The 23,926-nt window shown below is 32.4% G+C and overlaps 2 protein-coding genes across 6 annotated transcripts in view; one reads left to right on the top strand and one right to left on the bottom strand.

The window, feature by feature from the left end:
• Positions 1 to 2,007, top strand: part of LOC115889020 (carotenoid isomerooxygenase) — an 11,988-nt gene extending 9,981 nt beyond the window's left edge. For both annotated transcript variants that reach the window (XM_030908924.1, XM_030908925.1), the window contains one exon: positions 1,630 to 2,007. In XM_030908924.1, the coding sequence (XP_030764784.1) occupies positions 1,630 to 1,800 (171 nt within the window). In that variant the 3' untranslated portion in view covers positions 1,801 to 2,007. The remainder of the gene's footprint in view (positions 1 to 1,629) is intronic.
• On the bottom strand, positions 1,853 to 23,926 carry LOC115889018 (probable phospholipid-transporting ATPase IIB). Of its 4 annotated transcripts, none has more exons than XM_030908919.1 (18): positions 23,667 to 23,926; positions 23,315 to 23,548; positions 22,002 to 22,260; positions 21,771 to 21,920; positions 20,435 to 20,689; positions 20,279 to 20,381; positions 20,019 to 20,226; positions 19,743 to 19,965; positions 19,519 to 19,687; positions 13,439 to 13,686; positions 13,207 to 13,383; positions 13,007 to 13,140; positions 12,836 to 12,951; positions 12,533 to 12,741; positions 9,950 to 10,309; positions 6,093 to 6,231; positions 5,827 to 6,030; positions 1,853 to 2,419 (listed from the first exon to the last, which is right to left on the bottom strand). In XM_030908919.1, exons 2-18 carry the CDS (start codon positions 23,464 to 23,466, stop codon positions 2,286 to 2,288), a joined length of 3,240 nt encoding a protein of 1,079 aa, XP_030764779.1. In that variant the 5' UTR covers positions 23,467 to 23,548; positions 23,667 to 23,926; the 3' UTR covers positions 1,853 to 2,285. The 4 variants fall into 4 exon arrangements, with proteins under 4 accessions (XP_030764779.1, XP_030764782.1, XP_030764780.1 ...); XM_030908922.1 differs by having other exon boundaries at positions 23,315 to 23,411; positions 23,667 to 23,889; XM_030908920.1 differs by lacking the exon at positions 23,667 to 23,926 and having other exon boundaries at positions 13,439 to 13,671; positions 23,315 to 23,657.

The following is a 23,926-nucleotide window of genomic DNA, read 5'->3' as shown; positions in this document are numbered from 1 at the left end:
AGATGTCAAAGAATTTAGATACGTTAGTTTGACTTACCTGCTTCAGTAGCGTATCGGATGTTTGTGTTAATAAATACTTATTATAACTTATCTATTTTTATTAGAATTATATATTTTTATAACAATTTTAATAACTACCAACATTTATTCACAACGTAAAATAAAACAACAAATTATTAAGTCTACCCCACCTCTACCCTACATCATAGTTTTACATTTTTTAAATAAAATTAGAACGACACTGATAAACCGGAATTTAAGTCGACCATATTTGAGGCCTATCGCGGTGTACCTAAGATTTTTGATATGCTCCTACCTTAGTCTTCTTATTCAAAGCTTTAAACGTTAGTGTCTACCAATTGGTTGACAACTGACGTTTAAAGCTTTTAAGCCAATTTCGAGCGAACAACCGTTGGTTATGGTTGACAGATAATAACCTAACCAACCAATTGATAGACAACTAACGTTTAAAGCATTGTTTAACTCTCAACCATAACCAACGGTTGTTCGCTCGAAATTGGCTATAGTATTTCCATTAGCATCAGTTATTCATAACTATCAATATATAGACGAGATGCCAATGGAAATATTGATATGTCTAAATTTATTTTTGTATAAGTATTTACCTTTTCCAAAATCTCAATATTAGTTGTTATTTCAACTTTTTATATTAAAAACTTACGGTTAAGGGCCGGCTACACGGACAAGCTTTACCAAGAGCTTACCTGCACAAACCTGTTTGTATCAGGAACTCGCTGTGTGTAGACGGTAAAACGGCAGCACGCACAAACCAACAAGCGCGGCCTGCGTAAACGTCGCGCTGCTAAAGATTTTAGTTTGCGCAAACCAGTTTGTGTGGTGATATCATACGTGTAGACGGTATCAGCGAGTTCAATGTACAGTTTTGTGACTTTTGTGGGTTTTGTGTAATTACTCGTAGTTATCAACTTTTCGAAAATGTCTGATATGCGTACTTATTCCAATAAGGAGTTTATGACGAGTTTCATTGAAATATATTGATCGTTGCCATGCCTTTGGAATATAAAATCGAAAGAATATTCCGATAGAAACAGAAAAAATGATGCGTTCAAGAAAGTGGTTTTCTATTTAAAGTTGTGGTATTGGAACAGAAAACGTAAACTTGCTTTATATTTATTGTTAAAACGTCGAAGACAAAAAAAATACCCGGCGGTTTCATGTAAAAATAATCAATAATAGGTCTTGAGCTTCCTTCTGCGCAAACGCTTACTTACAATTCGTCCGAATCCTTCGCAAAAATTGAAACCATTCCAATTTTCCCGTGCCGCAAATTTTAAATATTACGAATCGCATAAAAATTAAACTTTCTGACAGCGCCGCCATGTTCATTAAAATTGGACCAATGAAAACGAGTTCCGCAATGCGTGATTCGCAAGTGTATGAAAGGGGCTTAACAATAGATGGCTTTAAAATTGTCAATATCTATCAATAAACCGATAGCTGTCGCTAATTCGATAGTTATCGATATATCGGCTTAATAATTATATCGATAATTAAAATATATCGAGAGCTGAATAATTGTAATAACTTATCGACAGGTAAAATCCGTTATCACCCATCCCTTCTACTAATCCTTATTTTTTTGTGCAGCATGAGGATGATGGAATTATATTGTCAGCAATGGTTTGGGGAGGTGAAGACACAAATCATGTAGGATTGTTGATTATAAATGCAAAGACTTTTAAAGAAATAGGAAGAGCTGAATTTAAGACACCCAGTCCGGTACCAAAATGTCTTCATGGATGGTTTCTACCACAGTAATATAATGAAAATATAAAAAAGTCTTCAGTATATGAAAAAATAACTCGCTAAGTTAATTTATTAATATATATTTTCGTATTTTACATGCTTTTTCTAATAAATTAATAAAATGTATAATCAACAACAGATGGAAGTGTAGTTATTAAAATATATTAACATCTAATATTATAAATACTACAGATAATAATAAAATAAAATGCTTAAACTTTCATTGACTATCTGTTACCTTGCAAATTTAAACTATTTATGTTAAACTAGTATTCATAAGTGAAATAAAAAGCAATATCATATTATTAACATAAATCAAAATTAAACATAAATATATTTGATAATAAATCATATATTATTTTGGTTTTTCTTTTATCAGATTTATCACGGATATTAATTGATTCTTATCATATATTATTTAAAAATTAGAATTAATCAAAAAATATCTGACATATTTTGTCATATGAAAATTTGAGTCACAAATATCACATTAAAAATTATGATAACTTAGTGTAACTGGGAGGAGAGAACTTTTTCCTCAAGAATTTAAGGATGTAAAGTGGCAAGCATGAAATTAGTGTTATTGCCGTTACCTTCCACAAAAAGTCCAACGTTTTAATAAATTCCGCATCTAAAAAGAATAAACAAAATTAATACTTTTTCACATACCATGTATGACTATAGACTGTTCAACAAAAGAATATGCGATTTCATCAGACACCAAGAACAAAAAAAATGAACACAACTTCAGTTTTTCATTTTTTGTGTTATTCTCAAAGATATTTAAACTCAAGAGATACATTTTCCCCTTCATCGGACATTATTCTATCTTTATTTTCCAATCTCACTAACACTGAAAACATTTGCCAGATTTACTTCTATCTTGGTATTAGTATTCGATTAAACACCACAACCAATAACTGTGAAGTAATAAATAATTTCTTTATATTTCTATAACATATCAAGTACATTAATTTGCTTGTACGTCAACTTTTTCATTTAATGCTTAATTGCTTAACTATTTTTAATTTCATAATAGAATAAATGTGGACTTCTGTGGACACCAAATTTAAAAATATGGTGCATTCATGTACTGTTTAGAAGAGTGTATCATTTAAATCCAAATTTAACTTTTTACTGGTAAATAAAAATAGGGTTAGGTATATTATATTATATCATTTTGTCTGTAGATACAGAGGCGTACCTCGATATAAAAGATAGCAGATTTCTAAATTATATATATTTTTAAGTTTTTTTTATGGAGGGGAAAATCTTCAAAAGACACCCGATGTTGGATGGTCCTGGGCCGTGTCGGGTTTTTACCGACTAAAAACCCCCCTTTGCCAATCCATGCGCCACGCTGGAACTGCTCTCGCATTACTTCAACGTGGTAGTTGGCTTACTATTCTACTTGTCCCAAAGTTCTCATTTCCTTTTCCTTGGTCCTAATGATCGTCCGTACAACATTATAGGCCATCTTCCATCCATTTTCTTCTCCCATGGTGTCCAAGGCACAGTTCTCCAGAGTAAACCGCCTCCCCAGTTCCTTCTCATATATCTGTCATGAGTCGTGCCATTTAGGACAGGCAAAAATCGTGTGTTCAGCATCATCTATTGCTTCACAGTATATACAAATGTCCGTATTTTCTCTTTTCCTTTTAAATAGGAATGCATTGAAGCAGCCGTGCCCTGAGAGGGTCTGAGTGAGATAGTAGTCGACCTCCCCGTAGCGCCTATTCTGCCAGTTGCTAATGTTTGTGATGATTCTGTGTGTCCATCGGCTTTTTGTACTAGTCCTCCAGCGCTCCTGCCAATTGATAAGGAGGTATATGGGTGGTACTGCAGCTATCACTCCGACTGCCGCAGTTGAGATTGTCCTGTAGGCCCTAGTTACTCTCATGGACATTAGCCTCTGAACTCTGGTGAGTTTCCTGGTAAGTACCGTATTATTCGTTGCGTTATTCCACACTGGTGCAGCATAGAGTATCTGGGATTGCATTACACATGCCAGTGTTTTCCTGTTCGATTCGCTTGGACCAGCTATATTTGGCATAAGTCTGGAAAGGTCGGACATTGTTTTTTCCGCTTTTTCTATGGTACGGTGTACGTGTATGGAGAAAGTGAGCTTGCTGTCCAGCCACACCCCGAGATATTTTAATGATCTACCAGGTACAATTCGTGTTCCAAGCAGATTAAAATGCACTGGTTTCAACTTAGTCCTTTTAGTCAGGAGGACCGCTTCCGTTTTTTCCGGTGCTAGACTGAGACAGTTTTTGTCCATCCAGTTTAAGACTCTCATTAGACCCAGATTAGCTTTTTCCATGAGCCAGTACTCAGTCCTATCAACTGCTACCATTGCTATGTCGTCTGCAAATCCAATTAGCGTTACGTCCTTTGGCATCTCCGTTCTCAATAGATCATCATATAAGACATTCCACAGAAATGGCCCAAGAACTGAGCCTTGAGGGACGCCACTACTCAGTTTCAAATTCTTGGTTGCGTCTTCGTACTGCACAATCAACTCACGCTCACTCAGATATGATTTTACCAATGCCAGAAGGCTTCCATTTATTCCTCTTCTCCTCAACTTGTCCAGAATTAACTGCCATGAAGCACTGTTGAATGCGTTCTTCACGTCCAGTGTGATGACCGCACATATTTTTTCATTTTGGGAGGAGTAATTCCATGCTCGCTTTGCAATTTTGATTACTTCAAGGACTGCATCTACCGTTTGTCTACCTTCCCTGAATCCATATTGGTTTCCAGCCAAGCTATCCGAGTATTCAATCTCTTTTTTTAATCTTGCTAATAACAAGTGCTCGTATAGATCGCAACGACGTCAAAGCACACCTTATCGTGGACTGGGAAAAGGTACGCAACCACTTTGTCCATCATGTATGCAGGTAGTATAGGCTGTGGGGGACATCCACAAGTCCTTTTCATTATTATTTGATAGTCTTTACCCCAGGTGTCGGTGTTAACTTCTTCGCAAATATCTTTCCACGACACTTGCTTTGCCTTTCTAATGGCATTTCTGAGCCTTTTCTTGGATGCTATGTACTCCATTTTTGTTGCTGGCTTATTGCCTGGCTTAAGTTGCTGGCTTAAGTTGCTGGCTTATTGCCGTTTGATTCCTCCGGTTATTTCTCGTGAAGGCCCTCCTTTTTCTGGTACACTCCATTCTAAGCTCAGCTATTTCTTGGGACCACCAATAAACGGGATTCTTACCAGGGCGATCCCTCTTTTGTTTTTATAAATTACTTGTAGGAAAAAAGGACATGGTACCTACTAATTACCAATAAAATAATAATAATTTCTAGTTTACTCTTGAGAAACGGTGTTGAATATTAAAAATTATATGTAAGTTCTATAAACCGCCTGTAATTTATAAAATTATGAACATCTATTTTCGAAAAACTGTACTTTCTTCATCACACATTTTTCTTTTTGTGAAAGTTTTATTGGGGTGTACAAAAAATGGAATTTTGCTGCCTTACTTTTTTCTTTGCTGTTACAATTTTATACAGTTTTTGTTTTAAATTTTGGTTGCTATAATATAAATGGACATCTTTCGACGTACATAGTGCATAGTTACATTTTTTTATAAAAAATTAATGCATTAATGTCATTACATGAATTTTATGACTAATAAAGCAAAAAAAAACATTAGCGATTTTTTTAATCCTTACTCTTACGTGAAAATCCATCTTATAATAAAAAGTTATGCCGGTTTGATTTATTTCACTATCCTCCTTCAACCTTATTTTTTAAAATGCGACAAATATGAAGTTTTATTACTTTTTTTAATTTTTTAAAATGTTGTCGGTCGATCTGCACGCGACTGGAAATTTATGACCTCAAACGTCTAATCTTTGTACACACCTACATTGTTACCATAGCACTCGTTGATTCAAGCAAACAAATGTCTGCTGAAGTATTAGAGCATTTTATGAATGAATCATTGTATCTCCCGGTTTTTAATATCTTTGGTTATTCTAGTCATTTCCAATTTTGTATATTTTAAAAAGTTTCACTTACCAAAGTAGTCATGGAGTACAATAAGAGATAATCCATATAGAGCCAGTGAGAATAATTCAGCTAATATCATAAGCCAGTGCCATGTTCTTATGTTTAAAGCCACCATTATTAGCTCAGTCAAAATAAGTGATGTAAAACTAATTGCTACAATGTGAATAAATTCATCTTCAAATAGTAGCAGAGCTCCATACATTATTACACCACCTGTTAGAAAATTATAAGTATGAATATCGGATAATACAGAATTAAATTTTTACTTAAAATACCTTGATAAATAGACACAAGAACCCATATAAAGAAAGTTTTATAAGAAAGACTTCTTCCTTTAGCTAGTTCCTTATACAGTTCAGGATAAGTTAGTGCAATTTCAGGGCTAACATCTTGATCCAACACCAAACTAAATACCTAAAATATCATAAATGTACCGGGTGCGTCTCGAAAGTGGCTCATCCATATAACTTTTTTATTTTTTCAGATAAAAAAACGAGATTTGGTATGTTAGTATATGACATAAATTAGGATTGATTGACGTATTCAATTGTTTTTGGTCACTTCCTGTTTCACCGGAATGACTAGAACTTTTGGTTTTTAAATGGCACCCTCGGTATATTTCTATTTTATTTAAATAGAAAATGATACTCTGAAAAGAATGACATATCATTGTCAACTTTTGACACTTTCGTTTAAAAAAAATCCTATCTTAAATTTCAATCTAGAGCGCCATGGCTGTGTTAAAAACACTAATTTTTAACCAAGGAGCTTTGTAAAAATAGTTTTGATCGTCTAATGTTTTTCGTGTCTTGTCCTAGCTGGCTGGTTAAAAGATGCCCAAATCGTATTTTTAATCATATCTCCATTTTTTCAAATAGAACAAGGGTGGTTCATTAGCATATTTGGAAAAAGCATTTTTTTACGAATAATTTTGTTTTAAAACGTTACAATTTGTTCTATCGAATAAAGTAAAAAAACACCGAGGGTGTCATTTAAAAATCAAAAATTGTGGTTAATTTAGGTGAAGCGGGAAGTGACCGAAAACAATTGAATACGTCAGTCAATCCTAATTTATGTCATATACTAACAAACCAAATCTTGTTTTTTTGTAAGTTATAGAGGTGCGCCACTTTTGAGACGCACCCGGTATATTATTTCAGAAAATAAATTAATTGGTTGACACTAGGGTTTCCGCAACCGGAGCTGTTTTTTGGAACCGGGAATTTCGGTATCGCGCCTCTTAGGAATCGGGATTTCCCGTTTTTTTTCGGTACTTTCGGTACTGACTAATTTTTGCTCAATGGTGGTGCAGTTCATTAATCAGAAAGCAAGGGATGATTTTTCAAAGTAAAATGGATAAAAAAATTGAGATTTTTAATGAAAATATGTAATATCAAATTATTAAGTAATTAGTCATAAAAAAATTAACATGAACGTAAGTAAAGAAAAAAGTATATGTAACTTAAATTTCACATCAAACAACATAAACCAACTTAACTGAATTTGAGACTAAAGCCCTAAAATATTGAATAAACATGCAAATATCTATTAAAACATAACTTAAATATTATAAGAACTTCAAAAGAGAAAAGAAGCAAGAACAAAAAGAAATAGCATCATTACTTATTTAGAAGAGTTTGATTTCGACCGCTAGAAAGTATCAAAGGACTTTCTCATGTAACAAAAAAAATATTTGTTTATTATTCTTACCGAGGCCCGGTTCTGTGATGGCCAAAAAGATCTGAACCCTAATTGGCAGTTATTTATTATTAATTAGAGCAGTGATTCCCAAAGTGGTCCAGGTGGACCCCCAGGGGTCCACAGGAGACTTGCTGGGGGTCTACGTAGGCGTGAACAAAAAATGGGGGTCCATAAGATGTTAATGGGGGTCCACGAAAATTTATCTGCTTTTGATAGTAAAGAGCAAAAATGTAAGCATAGTTTTTATAAGGGCCTACCTACATTGTTTTAAGTACCTATCTAAGCAGATAATATTTTAATAAGGCAAGCGACTGTTACTTGTCCAAACTTGCGTATTCGATATTACGTACAATTTCGTGTACAGACTTGCAAAGGCGCTATCCGCCTCGACAATGCTTAATGCTTGTTCAGACATGAACTTGATCACCACTATAAATACTTGATGCCAAGGCAAACGCATTCATTTGTTTCCGGAATTTCGAAAAAAAAGGCGGAATTTGGAAAAAAGTTGTGAGAAAATTTATATCTGTGTTTGCTAGTGCCGGAGAAAAGTAAGTAACCTACCTTTTTTTTGTTATAGTACTTAAGTATTTTGTTTACGTGTACTAGTCGGTTGATCACAACGGCCTGTATAGATAGGTAACTTAGTAACTTACAGATATTTTAATTGTCCTCTCTTCGATTTGAAGACAAACACAGCATCGTTTTATTCAATTGTTTTTCACGAGAGAAACACTGCCTCTCTAAAAGGCCGAATAAGCAATATTGCAGAGCAATTAATTTTGTAATTTTCTTGCAAATAACTACTAATTTTATAAAACAGTAATTTCATAATCATTTTAAATTGGTTTTGAAGTAACTATTTTATCAAAACTATTCCTTTTCGGAAAGAGCGGCAGTTGCGCGGGCGACGGGAAAAGGGCTAGGGCTTGGACGGGGCTTGAAATTTAGAAAAGGCTACCCAACATTTTGGCTGTAAGCAGAAATACCCGAAAAATATCCTGGACTGTGGGAATCGCAAGGAAATTTTAATAGCTTTTCCTCTCGTCATACCTTGTCGAAAGGAGTTTTAGTGCCGTTACAAACCTCTTACAAAAAAGGAGCAATTAAACATCACAGAGCGGGGGATTTGCGGTTATTGCTCACAAAAAATAAAGCCAAACATTGATCGTTTGCTGACACTCCATCAGATACATCCTTCCCATTAATTAAAATTATGACCTGAACCTATATTACCTTAATATTTTTCTCTTGTAATTCTATTCTTTTAATAAATAAGTGATATAAAATGTACCATTTTTCGTTTTTATTTTACATATCGGAATATAGGGACAGAACTCAGAAGTGACACAATTTTTATTTTTTGGCGACTTTAAGAATGTGGTAGAAATGTAGCAGCAGGGGGTCCACCGAAACCAGTAAAATTTTGAAAGTGGCCCACGAGAAAAATAAGTTTGGGAACTACTGAATTAGAGTTTCCGGAACCGTACTAAAATATGTTCGTTCAATGATTGTGGAGTTTGTCAATTAGCCAGCAAGGAATGGTTGGTTCTCAAAAGTAAATCCGATAAAAAATTGAGTTTCAAATGGAAATTATATCAAATTATTAAGTCATGTGAAAGTAAACATGAATACAAATAAGGAACACAAGTGAAAAAAAACGAAAATACATAGGTAGCTCAAAAATTACATCAAACATCAACCAACTTAACTAAATTTGAAAAAACGTTCAATTAGAGATGCAAATGACTATAAAAACATAACACAACAAAATATAACTAATACATTCAGCATTATTATACGAAATAATAAAATAACACATTTAAACTTCAATAATTGCTAATAAACATTTTAGAAACTTCAAAATAACTTCAGAAGTAAGAACAGTAAGACAGATCATCACTACTTATTTAGAAGAGTTTGATTTCGACCGCTAGAAATTATGAAAGGTCTTTCGCATGTAACAATAAATATGTTTTGAATTATTATTACCGAGTCCCGAAAGTACCGAAAGAACCGGGAAATAATAATTTCGAGTCCCGGTTCTTTGATGTCTCAAAAGAATCTGAACCCTAGTTGATACCTCAGGTTGACACACTGAAAATTCCCAAATACAGGGTGAGTCTTAAATAAGTGCAAATATTTTTAGGGGTAGTATATTTCGATCCCAGAAACACGATTATGTTTTTTTGGGATTTTTTTTTCAAAATTTGTAGTTTTATAATTTTTTTAGCTTTTAGTTAAAAAACATAATTTCTGTCTTCTAAACAATAATACAACACCGTGCTGGCCACGATTCAATTGATCGAACCGTATTCTAAGCGGTGAATCGAATCTCACGATTCATTTTTAATATTTGTTCAAATAGACAACTTGTTCAATCTTTGCCCCCCCCCCTCTAGCACACAGTGTATATGATACATGTACTCACCGGAAACATCGTATAAACAGTGGCGTAGCCGACCATGAGAAATCCTTGATACAAGGGCACGGAGCTGAGATAAAACACGCTGCTAAACACCGCCTGCATCGTGGATATGATTAGGCCTCTGTGGATAACGAATTGGGAAAGTGAGGCCGAGCGTTTGTAGGAGCGGCGACCGTGGACCAACAGTAGCCTGGCCAAGTGGGAAAACTGAGGAATACTAAAATCGCCAGCCAAACTGGCCTGTTTTCCCTCTCGACCCTCGATACCGATACCGGCATCTGCTTGCTGAATCATGCTAACGTCGTTGCCTCCGTCGCCAACTGCAGCCGTGCGTTTGCCAGTATGTTGCTGTATCAACTGGACCTAAATAAAAAAAAATCTTATTTAAATGAGTTAAATTTGAAAATTATTACTTATATATTTGACATCAATTAAACTTTTAGTTACGTAATCGAGAGCGCGATTTTTAAATTCATTTTTGCCAACCGTGGATATATTCGGCGCCGGGCTGACTAACTGGAATTTAAATTTCGCGCTGAGGATTCGGGTGGTAGCTCTGCTGTAAAAAATCAAGTTGCCACATTTATTTATTTATTTCCTGACATTGTCGTTCGTTTTGACACTTTAGTTTTGTATAAAGAGTTTTTGGTTTAAATAAGCAGTGTTGTGATACTTTAAGCTTAAACATGCTTACTAGCAGACGTTGCAGTAGAACATTGTTCTTTTTAGAATATCTTTTAGCGCGATGTGTACAAGATAGCTTAATAGCTATAAAAAAAACTCCCTATATATTGCCCTTTATGTCCCTTAGTGCTTTTAAGAAGTGAGTTTAGTTGATGTAAATAGTAACTGTTTATATATTTATAATTAATTTATTTTTGTTTCCTAAAATATTTTGACTAAAAGAAAATATTATAAAAATGGTCAACACTGTGCGGGTGAAGCTTAATCACGTGACTAAAAGTTTATTTGGTAGAACTGTAGTTTCGAAAACGAATATTCTCCCGCTAGACAGTCTATAATAGGTATAGAACATAGGGTTAGAAAAAGCCACGGTAGTTTTTCTCATTTCGACATTTGATATTATGCTTTAATAAAAAGATGAAGGAAGGAATATATATATCGACAAAAATAGCGAGACCGGCAAGAATGTCTCATATGGTTAACTTAAATTCCGGTTTATCAGTGGAGTTCTATTTTTTTTAAATGTTAAAATATGAAGTCGTATATACTCAATAATTTTCTGGTTTTGTTGCGTCAATAATAGTTAGTTAAAACTGCAGAGAGAGAGAAGTTAGTTATTACTTCAGAAAATTCAAAACAAAACTGACAAAAAAGGATTCAGTGACGTCGTTTCTGTATACTTATATCATTATAAAAAAGGATATCAGTCCTTTCTTATTTTTATGAAATAGACATTCTTGAGTGAACTTTTTGATAGTGCCTTAAATATTGCATCAAAAAATTGCAAAACATAAAATTAGAAATTTACACATTTGATATCATTAAAACACAATTAGAGTAGAAAATTAAGAGTTCAATGACACATGACATGACACGATAGGCGCAAATTTCTTAATTTTAGGGTGTATTCCGTTGCTTACCTTGGTTATGGTTTTATGTTCCGTTTTTATCGGTTTCCTGAAAGTTTTCTTATTACGGAACACAGTTCCTGAAAAATTCGGTTATAAATGTCACCAAACTAACCAGCGCGAGAAGGCTGGTTTTTCTGGTTTTGTTTGTCAATCAATGTCATTAATGTGAAAGAAATCAAGCAAATATTGGAAGTTCGAGTGACATTCTCATTTAATTTCTAAAATTTGTAATAATATTTTGTATTTACATCCAAAAGCAATGGAGGTAGGCAGTAAAGCTAAATAAAATGACTTTTTAGGACCATTTAAACTTATCATGCAGCCATTGTCTCTTAAAGTTAGGAACATTTAAAGAAGACATTAAAAACAAGACAACAAGTAATCGTGAATGTTTGAAGTTATAAAAATATAAATATCGAATAGATTTGTTTATTTATTATTGATCTATTTTAATATTGGACCTGCAAATCTTCACTTGAGCTGTCTAACGAGTTTAACAGTTTTTTATTAATAAAGTACTTTTCAATATTAAAATCCATTGAAAATGCATAAAAGATAAATTTTATAATAGAGGTATTTCAAATTTAGAAAACGTCAACATTTGACGTTTCCAATATTTTACCAAACCGTTCCGTATTAAACCATTGATTTTCAGGAACCGCTCTTTACCGCAGTTTACCGGTCTGGTTCGCCTGGTTTTACAACGGAATACAGCCTTAGAGTTTTACAATGTTATAGTAGGTCTAACTTGTTCCTACAAAATGTATAAACTCTGCAGGAAAATAAGCTGTTATGATAACTAGTAAAAATATTCATACAAGGAAAGAACCTAATAACCATCAGCTGTCCAGGGCTCCCCTGTAAAATTAGCAAAATGGCGCTCATTATGGTTTTCTCCTGGAGCCTTCAAATGTTATTTATAATTGTCAATCGATATCATTTTGGATATAATATCATAAATTTAGAGAGTACACATAAAAAAAATGCATACCACTTGGGCTTTCTGTGTAGGAGAGCATCTGCAACATACTACAGCTGGAGCAGCAGTAGCCAGTTCCATAAATTCTTGCTGATAATATGACAAGCAAACTTCTAAGCTTTCACCACTTATTACCAAAGCACAATCCTGTTTCTTTCTGTAGGCATTCAGTTCTAAATGAGCGTCTGTACGTGTTACAACCTTTTTAAAGACATGTAAACCTGCAAAAATTATATGTGTAAATGTTCTTCTATTACATGAAAACTAATATAACAAAGACTACTAAATATTTAGATACTTTTATTTAATAATTACCTTGTGTTCGAGAAACCAATCTTGAACTTTTTGCTATACAAGTTGCAGTTTCCAATTTATCACCAGTGAGCATCCATATTTTGATACCAGCATTCCTCAGTACTTCCAAGGTTGTCCTAGATTTTATTTATTTTATATTAATGTTATACGCCCCTTAAAATTCGGTTTTACCTGACATTATCCTGTAATTTATCTTCTACTCCTGTAATACATAAAAGTTCCATTTCTCTTTCAAGAGATTCCACTACCTGAGCTACCCTCGAAACTCTATCAACAGTCGATAATTTGGCTGCATTATATCTAGCCTAAAAGTAAGAGTCAAAATTAATCATATAAATACACTGATCTTTTCTCAAAAATGCAATACTTACTTCAAAATCCACATACTGCTCCTCTGTCAGAGATTTCTTGGCAACAACTAATGTACGTAAACCATCCCTAGCCATGTTTCCTACTTCTTCCTCTAACCAATCTGTATATTGGACGATTCCAGACATTACAACGTCTGCTCCTTTTAAGTAAAATGTTATTTCACCTGAACTTAAATCCTGCAAATTTGCACATAAAATATGTTGATGTGATATTTTGTGACTGTACACTTACTTTCACTATAATACCCATTCTTTTAGTTTCACTAGTAAAAGGGAATATTTGTAAAATAGCATAATTTAGTAACCTTCCGTCAGGAGCTTTTAACTGCATTGAATTCAAATCTCGGTGAAATAATGTTAGACCTACTTCTTGGGTCCAGTGGACTAGGGCAACTTCATCAGGACTTGAAGCTTGATAAGTTACTTCCACTGCTGAAGCTTGAAGATGCTGGTCAGCCTCAGTTTCTGATGCAATTGAACCTATTTTATATTGAAGTATTATCACAGAATTACCTAATCATACAGAAGCGACATTGGTTATTTTTTGTGGACCAAATTTTTAGTATGAAATATGTTAAAATCCCACACGCCTAAAAATTTGGACGTGTGGTTAGGTTATAATTTTAGTTACATCGATTTTCAAATTTTGATGATTAGTTCATTTGGATAAAGTAAAGTGAGGAATAGAAGATGAAGAGTTTTTATGAATCTAAATTAAAAGCTTTTTGGAGTTTTGTTGGAGGAATCGACATGAATGGTACATGATGTGAAGTAATTAACATTTTTAGATAGTAATCCTATCTATTAGTTAATAAAATTTTATAAAAAGAAAAAAAAAACACTTTCTGGAATTAGTAAAGCTCCTTTAAAAACAGTTTTATGTTAATAACTATTGTAAAAATATATTTCTTTATATTATATTGATATTATTGTTTTTTTATATAGAACTCAAAATTTATGCTGAAATCATTGAAGTTGGAAAGAAAGAGAAACGCCATTTTCTCCTCATTTAATTTTTCTCACATTTATCTCATGTCACAATAAACTAACGGTTATACCAGGTGCGTCTCGAAAATGGCTCACTCTTATAACTTAAATATATGACATAAATTAGGGTTGATTGACGTATTCAATTGTTTTTGGTCACTTACTGTCACACCGGAAATGACTACAACTTTTGATTTTTAAATGGCACCGTCGGTATATTTTTACTTTATTTGATAGAAAATGACACTCTGAGTAGAATGACATATCATATATCAATTTTTGACATTTTCATTCAAAAAAAATCGTATTTTTAATTTTAATCTAGAGTGCTACAGTATGTTAAAAACACTAATTTTTAATCAAGGAGCCTTTGAAAAATAGTTTTGATCGTCTAATATTTTTCCTGTCTTATCCTAGCCAGTTAAAAGATACCCAAATCGTCTTTTTAATCATATCTCAAATTTTTCAAATGAAACGAGGGTGGCTCATTAGTATATTTGCAAAAAGCAATTTTTACAAATAATCTGAATTTTCTGAATAATCACTTGTTATGCCGAGTCAAACTGTCGTTATGAACCGCATGTTACAATTTGAAATAAATCATATGCGAAAATGTCAAAAGTTGACATATGATACGTCTTTCTATTCAGAGTGTCATTTTCTATCGAATAAAGTAGAAATATACCGTGCCATTTAAAAATCAAAAGTTGTATCATCATTTCCGGTAAAACCGGAAGTGACCGAAAACAATTGAATATGTCAATTAATCCTAATTTATGTCATATACTAATAGACCAAATATCATTTTTTTTTAATCTAAAAAAAATAAAAAAGTTATAGGGATGAGTCATTTTTGAGATGCACCCGGTATAGGGTGACTCACATAGATGGTAGGTTAGACGTTTATAGAGAACCAATTAAATCTTTTTTTTTTTAAATTTAGGTTTTTCTATAAAGGCACTTGCTCCATCTATCTAAATTATTTTCAACGTTACAATGTTGCCGCATCATTTGGAAAAACGTGCCGGTCGCCGGAGGAACGGCTCCTATGATGGCGACTATCTATTTTGAATAACCATCACGTTAAAAAGAAATTATAAAATTATTTTCAAATCAAAACCTTGAAAGCAGTCAGATTCGTATTGAAATATAAAAAAAAATTAACCCCCCAAAGAAGTTGACACCAATGCAATCAAAACTCTATCCTGCAATCAAAAAACTCTGGTTATAAATGTCAGATCTTATAGGCAAAATATAGCAGCTATGGGTGGGAGCCGTTCATCCGGCGACCGCCTTGGTTTGAAAAGTGTTATTTACCTTTGTTATTTTAATGGTATAACACCCGGTATATTATTACATTTTTAGAAACTACTTTCATATCTCATATTTTTTGTATTATACTAACCTATACCTATCTCTAATAGTTTCCGAGATAAAAAATAAAACAGGCGTAAAATTGACAAAAATATAATCTTGAATAAGCATTGGTAAAATCATAAACTGACCATTTTTAAAGCTGAAATTGGGTTATAAGGGAACGAAATTGGATATATTCGATGTACCTAAATCAACTGATTGGCTATTTTACGGGAAGAGGAAAAAAAAATATTTCCGCTTGTTATAAAATTGACCAAATCTTTCTTATTTTAAATTCAACCCTATGTATATTTTTTAAAAAATCAACAGACTAATAGTTATATGACAGACTAATATGTTTTTCAATGATATATCGTGTACATATACCTAAACCTTCCGGTTTGTTAACTAGAGGTATTTAAGAATTAATAATTCTGTTATTATACTGTATGATCGAGAAAAAACGGAGACAGTTGATTTAGAAATGACGATTCCCCATATAATTTTATATATAAAATAACACCGATCTTCATTTCATAGCCATCGCTGACGCCGTTTTAGGATACTGTAGTTTCATTTCAAGAACCTTTCTTTACCATGACAATTTTCCAATACACGTAAAGTCAAATCGATACATAGAAAGTTTGGATATTTGTCATGGTAACGATTTTCTTTAAAAGAAGCAACTATAAGAGAAGATAGTAGAGATATTTTAAAATTAATAAAGCCGCGTTTACGCTACATGTGAAATGATTATTTGACCACTGAATTCACGTGAAATAAAAGCTTTTTGAACATCTAAATCTTCAACTTATATAATGTGATTAATTTCAAATATCTCGAGAATCTGGTTCAACTTTTTTGTTCAAGAGGATACATTCAAGTTGGTAGCCTTCAGATGAATTGTCGAATGTAGAAGGAGTGAGAGGGGGGGGGGTTAATCACTGCGACCTTAAAGATCTATTGTGCCCCCCTTCCTTGAGTCATCACAGTCTATAACCCATCATACCTCTGTTGTAGAGAGGACAAGGTATTTCCCATCCTCCTCTGACAACATATGTTCTTCCTCCAAGGGTAGACACCCTTCCACGGTTGGAGTTTAGCGCTCCGTGCCCTTCACAGTCCAGGAGCTTGCCTCCGGCTGATGTACCCGTGAGGTGTAGGCTGGAGGATCTGTCTCCATTTTTAGTTGGATTGAAAAAAGGTATTTAAAATTAGTTTTGTGCTATCAAAAATGCCTGTGTTTGTACTATAAATGTAGATTACAAAAATATATATTTGCGGGCAAAAGCTATTAGTAATTGACAATTCTTTTTTAACATTTCTCTTCAATTCATAAGCAAAACTGCTTCTAAAATACCGCGATGATTTTTTTTATCTAAGTGCTATAATTTTACTGTAATTACAGCATATTTCATAGGTAAAATGAAACATGGAAGCATTAGAAATTCGTCCACTGTGTTTGTGATTTTTTTATGGTTCACCCAAAAACCGACATTCCTTCGAACCGCCGCGCCGCCGCCGCGCAATCCATCTCATCGACGCATTGGCGCATCACATCAACGCATTGACGAACTGCACCACGCAGCAGCGCATTGTGAGTATGAGGCTTACAACAGATGAAGCAGGTGCCTTTATGTAAAATAGAAATTTTCAAACAAAATCCTATTACCGGTTCTCCTGTAATAGAATAATATCAAGCTCTGTAAAATTTTATCTTTTTGGTTCGTTATTCTAAGATGGGACCATTTCAGTTTACGAAGTTATCAGTCGACATAGGCAAACGAATTTTAAAAGGCCTAAGCAAATAATCTAATGATATTCAAGACACATAAACTCTCTAAAAGTACGCATATATCCTGAGAAACTAACTAAACAAATAATACAATCTTCTAAATAATTTAAAGTCACATAAACGAGAGTAAAGTAGAACAAACATTCATCCCTTATTATCAAAGCTCTATTTGACAGAGTGGTACCAGTTGTGTGTGTACCCTAGGGATATCTCAAAATAAACAACGCAGAAAAAGCACGTAGGCATGCTTAAGGAAATAAGTAAAATTAAATCATCCCCTCGCTAGAGGTTTTACATTGAAAATTAAAAGTATTAAATATATGTTTTAAAATCAGAATCCAAATGTTCACGAGATGAATGTCTGAAATGATAGAAATAGGATTATCTTTTTTTCCGTTCCTAGAGTTAAATAGTAATAGACAAAAATGTGAAGAAATAAAGAGTTAATTTCTAGGCGGTTTTTTTTCTAAGGTAATCCTATGGCACGATATCATTTGTATTAGTTAAGGCTTGGATTATGAATATTATCCAGCAAATTGGTAAAAGAGTAAGATTTACACGGAAGGGTTTAAAAATTACATTTAATTAATAAATAGGACATGCTGATGCCCTCTCGGGATAAGGATCAGAAACAGGGGTGAAAGAAGTCTAGGGATCTTTCGGGGAAGGAACCCTTCGGCCAATTAAAAAGGTGCAAAATATGCATTTGGATGGGTATTCGAAGGTTCCTCAAACAGGGGCGTGCCGAAGATGTAGTAACGCCTTTCCGAGATAATACCAGCATCAGTATTTTCATCTTCAAAATTAGTTCGGTACTGACTTTTAAATTAGACGGTCGAATTTACTCCGTGTAGATCTTATTATATCTTAGATATATATTATCCAGTGGTCTTTTTAATTGTTTTAGTAAGTTCTCTATCTAAAGATTTTCTCAAATAAATTCTCAAGTTCGGAAATTCTAAACTATTCATGCTTAAAGTATTTTAATTGTTGTTTTTGGATTTTCTCTAATATTTTTCTTTATTAATGATTTAAGACTTTCTGTTTGTTCTAAGGGCTGTAGTAAAATTTAGATGTCATTGCATAAGTGATTATTTTGCAATTGTTCTTTTTATTAAATTCTAATTTAAATTTAATTGTTCAGTGAATATTTTTTTAACATATTAATTTTCTGCCAACGATAATTCTAAGAGAGATTTGAAAGTGTATGCGAATTGTAGATAATTTAAATTGGACTAATAAGAAGAATATTTTGTATTTTTTTTAACTTTATCATCTCTGACTTTTAATTTCAATTCTCTAATTGTCATTAATTATTTTTGATTCAATTTCTTTCTTTTTCATTAATTATAAATGTTTTGTTGTTAAATCTTTTTCTTTATTTTTTTATTTATTTATTTCTTCATATTAAATATAGTTAGGTGTTGTGAAAAATCGGCATTTTATTTCTTTATTTCACCTAATCACTAAAATATTAAGTTATTTAAAAGAACACTGTGATAACCGGTCAATGGTTTAGTTTTAAGAATAGATCCAAGACCGAAGCGGTATATCTACAAGGGGATCAATAAAGTCTTCGACAGGTTCTTGTTGTTGATGTATTGCTGACGGATGTTGACGTAATAAGGTAAGTGGAAGTAGAGTTTTATGTTAACTGAATTTAGAAAGAACCCTTACCATAAAAGTGCGATGCCTTAATTTCTATTTTTAGCTGGTTGTATTTTGTTTTTATATGTAAACGATAAACTATATTTTCGCTCTGAAAAGACGGTGCTCTCATTAATCCAAGTTCTGCCTACCGCTCAATAAATTATTTTAATTATAATTATAATATAAAGGCCACACTACCATGACAACGGACAAAATCTTGAAAGTTTTGTCACACTCCATAAATGTCCAACCTACCATGGTCGTGAATCACCCTGTATTAAGAAATAAATTTCTCAGTGTATTTGAAAATTTCTTCAATTAAAATAGTTAAATTTATTTTTATTTAATTTTAAATTAAAATTCAAAACTTTTTTGTCTTTAATTATGTGGTTAGAAGTCAAAAAATTTGGGATACACACTTCAAAGGAGCCGCCGCTCACTACCGCTTCTGTATAGCTAAGATATTCTTTGTGTTATTATTTAAAATTATTTATGATTTTTACATATTATATATTTATATCTACCTCTATCATTTGCTTCGTAAACTGGTGTAACATTATGACACAGCGCAAGTGCCTGTGTAGCATCTTTAACTCTAGTTGTTTCTGACCTTCTAAACTTGGTTGGAGCGCGTTTGTCTTCTGTAGTAATATCTCCATTGTTAGAATATGCTGCTTTTAAAATATAAGATACCTGAAATATTTACATCTTAGAAAAATCACTAAACAGACAAAAAAAAGAATTATACTTCTTCAAAACTGTCACCAGCATAACATCCAGAACCCAAATGTAATCTCTTAAGAACCATAGAATTTTGTGTTAATGTCCCGGTTTTGTCAGAAAGAAGGTATGAGATCCTTCCTAATTCTTCAGGAATAGTAGTACATCGAACAGCAGTACCTGACATAGCCGGATCTTTTCCAATAGACCATGAATAAAATGATTTACCAATATCCAAGTTAACTCGCAAACTATAATTTTAACTGAATGTGAGTTACCAAACAAAATAAATCATTATAATTACCTTATAGGAATGATGTAGGAAAATAACAAAATGAATCTAAATAGATATCGGTACCAGGGACCACTGAATCCTTTTAAAGCTATCATAATAAGGGCCAGACCAAATACAGCAAAAAATAGTAATTTTGTGATAGTATTTACTTCAAGATCCAAAAGACCTACTTTAGACCTTGGCTGAGAGTTATTCATAACTGATCTGGTTTCTGGTCCTAAATGAAAACGGTTAATAATACAATAAATAATTTTTTAATATTCAAATACCTGTATAAATCACTACACCTGTAGCCTGACCCGATGCAATCACACAATTTGTCCATAACGTATTTTCTAAGTCTAAACTTTCATCACTGTTTACTGAATCCAACTAAATACCATTACTATTAAAAATAATTTCCTTAAGAAAAATTATAAACTTACTCTAGTAAACGTTCCAATAAATGAGTGAATATCTTTTTGCGGCTTTTCAGCATAAATATTAGCATTAATTTCAAAAAGCTGGCTATCATTATCTAATTTCTGAGTAGCAGGAACAGCAAGTCTCAATTTCCAATCTGTCTCGCCATCTAACTGATCAGTTCTTACAAACACAGTTCCACTATTTTCAGATGTTCTCAACAGAACTAAATCAGCTGGCACTCTCTCATCTTTATCCACTATGATTAAATCGCCAACCTAAAAAAAAAGTAATAATAGAAAACAATTTTATGTTTTTTATTAGTAAATCAGTGCTGCCAAATTTTCTTACAAGTGTAATTTGCCACTTGCACTGTTCAGTAATAAATTTTTAATAAACATTAAAGACCTCTAAATAACTTTGTAAAATTACAATATTTTGTGAAACAAATATATTAGATTTTTAAAAGTTAAATGATGCTGTAATATATCAATATTATTTTTTGTAATTTAATTATATTTTATTCAGTGTCGGCAACACAACAGATTTGTTGTAATACTGAATGATTCTGTCAATTCTCCAGACAGTCTTCCATTCTAGTTCAGTTCAAGTAAAAGGTTTTACTTGACACGTTAACAGGTAAGATTGATAGAAAGAACTTTATATGTAGACAAGGCTTAATACTTCATACAGCCCTGTTCTCAGAACTTCCTAGTGCCGCCAGTGACACATCAAAGAACCAATAAAATTTGTACAAAATTCAAACAGCTGTCAATTTTAAATTTAGTAGAATTCCCATTGATTCGTTGTGCCAACCAGTGTAGCCAGCTAGACAACATAGTTCTGAGAACGGGGCTTAACTCACCCTTAGCTTATGAGCTGCTACTATTTCAATACATTAAAAAAAATATATTTGTAAAATTACAATATTTTGTGAAACAAATATATTAGATTTTTAATAGTTAAAAGATGCTGTAATATATCAATATTACTTTTTGTAAATTTAATTATATTTTATTCAGTGTAGGCAAAACAACAGATTTGTTGTAATACTGAATGATTCTGTCAATTCTCCAGACAGTCTTCCATTCTAGTTCAATTCAAGTAAAAGGTTTTACTTGACACGTTAACAGGTAAGATTGATAGAAAGAACTTTATATGTAGACAAGGCTTAATACTTCATACAGCCCTGTTCTCAGAACTTCCTAGTGCCGCCAGTGACACATCAAAGAACCAATAAAATTTGTACAAAATTCAAACAGCTGTCAATTTTAAATTTAGTAGAATTCTCATTGATTCGTTGTGCCAACCAGCGTAGCCAACTAGACAACATAGTTCTGAGAACGGGGCTTAACTCACCCTTAGCTTATGAGCTGCTACTATTTCAAATGGTTTATTCTTATCCTTAAGCAACCTCTTACATTTTTGGTTATTTACTTCCTGATCCCTTTTATGCCTTCTAAGATCATCAATAGCTTCACGACATATTGTAACCAATAGAACAAAACACTAAAAATAAAATATCTCATAATAATCTTAAATAAAAATATATAAGAAGAATCAATATCCCATATTGTGCTATTAACATACCAATGGTCCCCAATATGTATAGAGATAACCAATTTTAATATCTGGTACAAACTGACTTGTAGCCATGATTAGAAAGTATAAATTTAAGAAAAACTTAAATTGTTGAAACAGCACCATAGGCAAAAATGTTATGATATTGTATTTTTGATTTCGTATGGCGTTCGCTGGATATTGCCCTGAACTTAATTTTCCTAAATTTATATTTCTCGATCTTAATTCTTTCGGCTTGCAACATCTTCTGAATATAGAACACCAACAGCTGCAATAAAAAATATATTAATGCAATTATTAAATTATTAGAGCACCAATCTTAAATGTATATAACGATATAAAAACCAACAAAAAAATTAAATTTGTTTATCAATCCACTCTTACCCAAATGACGAATCTTTTTGCGCCTTTGAAATAAGAGGTATGTCCTCTTTCGACGTTTTTGTAATTGTACTTTGAGATTCCACATCCATAATTACGCCGTTAATAAGCTTGTCAAAAATAAATGTTTTACATTTTCTAATGAAAATTAAGAAGATTCCAAATAAAAGCAACAGAACTATCAGAGAACTATCTCGATGATTAATTTGATTTGTACTTAGAATTTGTAATTGTATGTAAACGTCAATCGTCAATATAACATGACATATGACATCCATATGACAAGGAGGCCAAGGAGGACAAAAATCATGTGTTTACTTATTTTTAATTATTAGATAGTTGGTATCCCTTCATTCAAACTACAAAGTATATCCAATCCACGACATACGTCTTAACCATGCTAATTTTCTTATCCAGTTGCCATGTTGCCAAATATTGTATTATTATTCACATATGGAAGTTCTATTAATATCGAAATTTGAATACCGACATTTATAAATATTTACACCAGATTTACACAGTAATTGAAATTAGTACTCCATTTGCAACTTTATAACGCTTGTTAATACATACATGAGAGTTCTATTAATATTGAAATTTGAATATTGACATTTATAAATATTTACACAGTAATTAAAATTACTCCATTTGAAATTTTATAACGTTTGTTAATAACGTGGTTAATACATACTATTTTATCACACTTAAAAATACTTTAAATTGCAACAATTTAATACTATACCTATTATATTTTTCTACAGAGAATAACATTTAAAAGAAAGCATATGTATATATCACAGGTCTGAGATATCACCTATTTAATTTGATATGCAGTATTCTATAGCAGTATTCTGATTGATTTAAGCAAAGAGGATTTAAGTCTGATTTAAGTCTTTAAGTGACATACTGTGTAAATATAACATGAATACCTAGGTATTTACCTGCATATTGTCCTTCCTAAACTTCTCTTTCTTACAGGATTTCTATTATTTTTTGCAGTATGAACATCCATATCCAAATTCCCATGACTTGGGTGACCTAACAAGAAATCAGTTTCTTCATCTACATCGAAATTTTGCATAGGATATTCCATTCCAATCCATAATCTTTACATCCCCATTGTTACTTTTAAAGATTATAAAATCGCTTGAATATGTTAATTATCCGGAAATCACCTAATATTTCTTGCAAACATTAGTCATATTAATAAGAGCAACGTACTTTAAGTTTTTTGTTTATAAATGGATATTTAAAAATCCTAGTAATTCTAAGTAAATAATAAATGTCACCTACACAGGCTTATAAAAATCTTGTAAATCCTACAACACACTTTAATTTTACACAAAATGTTTCTTTGTAAATAGATAATTTTCACATTGCCTTCCTCAAGTTACTTTTATTTTTCTTTGATATTTCTAAAATTCAGTCTTTTCTTGTTTTCAACTATTTCTCAACTTAAGCAAAGACTTGAGTTTCCTTTTCCATTTTCTAGCAAAAAATTAACAATTAGAGTATGTCTATTCTTGTTTGTTATTTTTGTACTCAATGACACC

The sequence above is a fragment of the Sitophilus oryzae genome, unplaced genomic scaffold (genome assembly GCF_002938485.1).
Source record: "Sitophilus oryzae breed Bouriz unplaced genomic scaffold, Soryzae_2.0 scaffold_810_pilon_pilon, whole genome shotgun sequence".
In the NCBI taxonomy this organism is placed as follows: Eukaryota; Metazoa; Arthropoda; class Insecta; order Coleoptera; family Curculionidae; genus Sitophilus; species Sitophilus oryzae.
The sequence above is the reverse complement of the archived record's forward strand: the minus strand, read 5'-3'. Positions and strand labels throughout refer to the sequence as shown.

Bases quoted from the DNA above. Each gene is read 5' to 3' on its own strand.
- LOC115889018 (XM_030908919.1), bottom strand. From the start codon at position 23,466: ATGGAATATCCTATGCAAAATTTCGATGTAGATGAAGAAACTGATTTC. The intron at 19,966-20,018 runs GTAATTATAATG...TTAAAATTATAG, and splicing joins TCCTACATCATTCCTATAAG to TTTGCGAGTTAACTTGGATA. The intron at 6,031-6,092 runs GTATTTTAAGTA...ATTTTCTAACAG, and splicing joins TCTTGTGTCTATTTATCAAG to GTGGTGTAATAATGTATGGA.